Source organism: Microtus ochrogaster, chromosome 18 (assembly GCF_000317375.1).
Source record: "Microtus ochrogaster isolate Prairie Vole_2 chromosome 18, MicOch1.0, whole genome shotgun sequence".
Lineage (NCBI taxonomy): Eukaryota > Metazoa > Chordata > Mammalia > Rodentia > Cricetidae > Microtus > Microtus ochrogaster.
Window position 1 is genome coordinate 33,856,978 of NC_022020.1, and position 5,106 is coordinate 33,862,083.

General features: G+C 40.4%; 1 protein-coding gene across 2 annotated transcripts in view; it reads right to left on the reverse strand.

Moving 5' to 3' along the window:
* Positions 1–5,106, reverse strand: part of Trim36 (tripartite motif containing 36) — a 44,117-nt gene that overhangs the window by 3,619 nt on the left and 35,392 nt on the right. For both annotated transcript variants that reach the window (XM_005356066.3, XM_005356067.3), the window contains exons 7-8: positions 4,732–4,856; positions 924–1,214 (exon numbers count right to left, since the gene is read on the reverse strand). In XM_005356066.3, coding sequence (XP_005356123.1) covers positions 924–1,214; positions 4,732–4,856 — 416 coding nt within the window. The remainder of the gene's footprint in view (positions 1–923; positions 1,215–4,731; positions 4,857–5,106) is intronic.

Consider the following 5,106-nt stretch of genomic DNA (forward strand, 5'->3'; position numbering starts at 1 on the left):
ACACACTGCTTCTTTACATTGGACAAGAGGAGAAAGGAAAGACAGAATTCAGAAAATATGGATAGATAAGGCACTAAAACAGGGGTGGAGTCCATGGCCTAAAAAGCAACTGAAGATGTCCAAGGCAGTGATAGGCAGGGCAAAAAGCTTTCCTTCTACAGAGTGTGAGCACAATTTTAGTTCTGAGTGTCCATTACCTATGGAGACTGCGCAGTAGACTCGTAACCTGTATGCCCCTCCTAGCCATTAAAGCTCTTCAGTCTCTAATAAGTAATGCCAGCGTAACCTGGAAAGAGAGGCATGGTAACAGGGACCAGGAAGCCGTCTGTGTGGAGGGAGAGCTTGCCTCATGCTCCAATATATACCTCTTACCCTCATGTGCAGAGAATCGCACTGGGACTTAGATTAAATCACACCAATGAATTTTAAAGATAACTATCAATATCCTGTATTTTTGATGCTGTCATTTACTGACCTCTAAAAAAGTCCCAGAACCATGCTATCGCTTTATGTTTTGGGTTTTTTGCTTTGAAACAGGGTCTTATGATTTTGTCCTTCGTTGGCCAAGTACTCACTATGCAGACCAGGCTGGCCTCTGCCTCCTAAGTGCTGGGATTACAGACATGTTCCCCTAAACTCATGCAGTTGTGCAATTTTAATTGTTTAAAGTAGCATTCAAGTAATTTTAAGCCACTTTAGCCCCAATCATTAAAAAGTCTTTTTTTTTTTTCTATCTGATATCAGTCAAATCTAATACAGCCTCTGAGGTGATAGTTGAGGATTCAGGTCTAAATCTCAGCCAAGGATGAATCTACTTGTCTAGAGTCTTTCAAAAGCACAAAGCTGGTTTCAATACAGGTTTACATGAAGACACCACCATTTTACACTTCCAGGCCTCTCCCATTCTCTCCATTTCCTGGTACCTGGAGCTGGGGGAGTGTGCAGAACCAGCTCTCTGCTGCAGGGGCTGCAGATGGAACCTCTGTAAGCTCGCACTCGGAAAGCATAATGACTGTTGCTTTCAAGGTTGGAGACAACTTTACTTGTGCCATGCACTTCTATCTCATTCCACGACATCATTTCTTCATCTCTATTAATCTTCCGGTACTCAAGAACATAGCTGTCGGCTTTGTCCTTTTCTGGTTGGTGCCAGTCTATCAAGGCGTTATTATACACTTTGCTCTGTTCCTCGTTGATCTCAGGAATGTCTATGCCTGAAAGGATTAAGACAGAACATGATGTTAAGATAGTAGCTCCCTCTGCAAAAGCGAAGTACTGACAGTTTCTATAGTATCCAAGAAAATTTTAAATTTATGATACTATGCATAAGAAAGATAGAAAATATAAAATAAGGTAAACTTGTAATTATAACTGAAATGGGAAAAATAAGTGAAAAAGTAAACAAAAATTAAGCCATGATTACAGTATTAAGTGGTATCATTATTAATTCTAAAACACTGGAAATTCTATTTTTTTTAAAACAGATTTTGCCCATAGTGAGTTGTGACTCTGGAGGTGAAATTTTTTATATTTACATAAACTATTTCAATACTTAAAAGGTTAAGTTTTGTGACTTTCAACCAAATTCTATTGAGAATTTCCTTTAATTTTCTAATGTAGACTTGCAAAACCAAATACTTTTTCTTCCTACAGACATGAAGCAGAAAGCAGCAGGGGGTTCAGCTGGGACAGTGCTTGCTATGCAAGCTTGAGTTCCCGAGCTCAGGTCTCCAACACCCACAGGGAAGCTGGCCCAGGTGACACATGAAACAAGTTCTCTGGAGCTCACTGGCCTGCTAGTCTAGCCAAATTAGTGAGCTCCAGGTTAAGTGAGGGACCCTGCCTCAAAAGAGTAAGACAGATAACTGAGGAAGAAACACAGCACTAACATCTGGCCTTTGGTCTACAAACACATATGCACACACACGTGCACACGCACGCACGCACATACACACACACACACACACACACACACAAACACGAAAAACACCAAGAAAATAGAAACTGAAGTAGGGAAAACCAACAAAAATATTTAGGCAATTTTAAGGTAATCCCTGCACCAATTTCATTTAGATTTCAGCAAAATTTTTCCATAATGATCAATCAAGATTTATATATTTAGGAGAAATAAGCTTTTAATATTTTGCTAAAATATTTTTTGAAAGTTTATATGTTTAAAGCCAGTCATGGCAGCTCCCAGTCATCTCTGTACTTAGGAAGCAGGAAGACAAGTGTAAATACAGGGCCAGCCTGGGCTACACAATGAGCTGCAAATTAGACTAGGTTATCGTTTCTCAAAAAACAAAAAGCAGACCAATGTCACAGCTAAATCCTTGTGCACACACATAACCTTCTCATTACACTAAACTTGTAATCTTGGTATATGGTAAGGTCTAAAGTCACACGTATGCTGGACACGACAGCGCATCCTATAATCCCAGTGTGGTACGAGAATGAGCTCAAGGTCATCCTCTCTACACACTAGTTTTTTGTTCAGCTTGTATAAAATACTTATACAAAAAACATGCACAGCCACACACACACCATTTACATCCAACCACAAAGGAGGAAATGAAATAAAGGAAGTGCCCCGCTTCTTTTCATTTATTCCACAGCCTGTGATTACAACCTGAAGATTACACAGCCACGATAAGATCTGGAAAGACATTCAACACATACTTTAAAGTTAAAAAGCTCAACAGGACCAAGTCTCAGAGTATCTTCAGCCACACGGTTGCTGTAAGAATGGGCATGTAGGGAAAATGAAATACATCCACAGGCAGGAAATGGGGGCCCCCCTCTCCTATCCACCGTTTTCTTGGTCCTTTGTTGTATACTGAGCATAACCCACAATTACCTATGGTCAGCCTTACCCTTCCAGGGACAATGTTTGGATCCATGGGTAAATGCTTAAGACCCAAAAGTAAGCTAACATATATCTAAGAAACAACTGGTGTACATAGAACCAACAGTCTAGGCAATAAAATCAACATTTGAAATTATAGCACCTGCTTGAAAAAGGTTGTAATAAATAATACCAGGTTCAGATATAAGTTTAAGAAGAACGATGCCACAGAAACCCACAGTTTTTAATTTTTAAGAAGACATATTTTCTTTTTCAAAAAACATATTTTTAATAGGTTTTAAGGATCATATGTTTGGGGCCAGGTATGAGTGCGGGTGCCCTCAGAGGTCAGAAGGCATCAGATTCTGGAGCTGGCACAACTGGCAGCTGTGAGTCACCTCATGTGGGTGCTGTGGGATAACGCTCTTGTACACTGTAAAGATTTGTCACTTGTATTGGTTTAATAAAACGCTGATTGACCAGGCATGAAGTGGCAGGGTGACTAGGCAGGAGAATTCTGGGAAGCAGAAAGGCAAAGATGTAGTTACCAGCCAGACACAGAGGAAGCAAGATGAGAATGCCTCACTGAGAAAAGGTTCCAAGCCACGTGGCTAATATAGACAAAAATTATGGGTGAACCCCTCTCGGTCCTGAGTTCCTTGCTCATGCTCTCTCTCCTTCTGCTCTTGATTTGGACCTTGAGATTTCAGTCCAGTGCTCCAATGTGGGTCTCTGTCTCTATCTCCTTTCATCGCCTGATGAAGGGTAATATTCAGGAGGATGCCTATATGTTTTTCTTTGGGTTCACCTTCTTATTTAGCTTCTCTAGGATGGCGAATTATAGGCTCAATGTCCTTTATTTATGGCTAGAAACCAAATATGAGTGAGTACATCCCATGTTCCTCTTTTTGGGTCTGGCTTACCTCACTCAGGATAGTGTTTTCTATTTCCTAAACCAGTATACAGAGGTGCCATTGTGCCTGGGGTTCTTAATGCTTATGGCCAAGGGAAGACATGGTTGCCATGCAAAACTAAAACATATAACATTGTATTTTTTCCTATTCTTTAAGAAATAACATTTTCATGTCCAAAAGTAAATGTGATTATTGTCTATATCGGCCCACTTAATATAAAAATAATGGAGATGCAGATTCTCTCAGAATAAAAAATTGATTAAAATATAAAAAAAAGAATTATGGGTTAATTTAAGTTGTAAGAGCTAGTTAATAATAAGCCTGAGCTAATAGGCTAAACAGCCTATGTGTGTTTATTTGGGACTAAAAGACAGAAACTTCTATCTACATGTGGGTGCTGGGAATCAAATTCAGGTCCACAGCAGAGCAGCCCCCCGCTCTTAACCCCTGAGCATCTCTCCAGCACCTAGCCTGTGTTGCTTCAACTTCACAAGAAGAAAAACTTCAGCAACACAAATGCGGTAAGATAGAAAGAAGGCTTCTATTTTTATATCATATGTGTTCCAGGGTGTTCCCTGAAAGTTTATATGTTGAAATCATAACCCTGATGGTGACAGCAGTTTCACTCAGAAGGCTGACTGTATTTGGAGACTCAGTCTACAAAGGGATACTAAATTAAGATGAGATCCTCACAGTGGGTCCTAATTCAATATGGCTGGAAATACAGAATATATCTTGAGCCAGATTTCATGTACTAAAAATATCATAAGCTTATAAATTTTTTTAAAAATATGATACCATGTATACAATGTTTAAAAAAAACCAGGGTATAGCTGTATGTACAAAAACACAGGCATAAAAACCAGGCTGCAGGATAGATGATCATGAGCAACTTATGTCAAAGAGGGGAGGGGATTTCATTTCTGCAGCATGCTAGCCAGTAAGGAAGGAGGCATGGCCTTTACCACTTACCACTAGAGAAAAAGGACAGTTCTCCAAGCACCTCTGTCTGTTTGGTTATGTTAACGACATAGTCTTCAAACGAAGCTTGGGCTGCGGGTCTGAAGCTCTTCAGAGATTCCGTAGCTTTCTGGATTCTGTGGGCAGACATATTTCATGTGAAAGTCATTCTTTAAAAAGGCAAGTCAGTCTAAACACCTGCAATGCAGCAGACCAAAGAAGCAGACTCCGTAATCAGCATCCAGGGTGCAGCAGACCCACACTGCTTGTTAACACCAGGAACCACCTGGTGGGAGCTTTCAAAAGCTAGTGGTGCATGCCTTTAATCCCAACACTCAGGAGGCAGAGGCAGGCAGATCTCTGTGAGTTCGAGGACAGCCTGGTCTA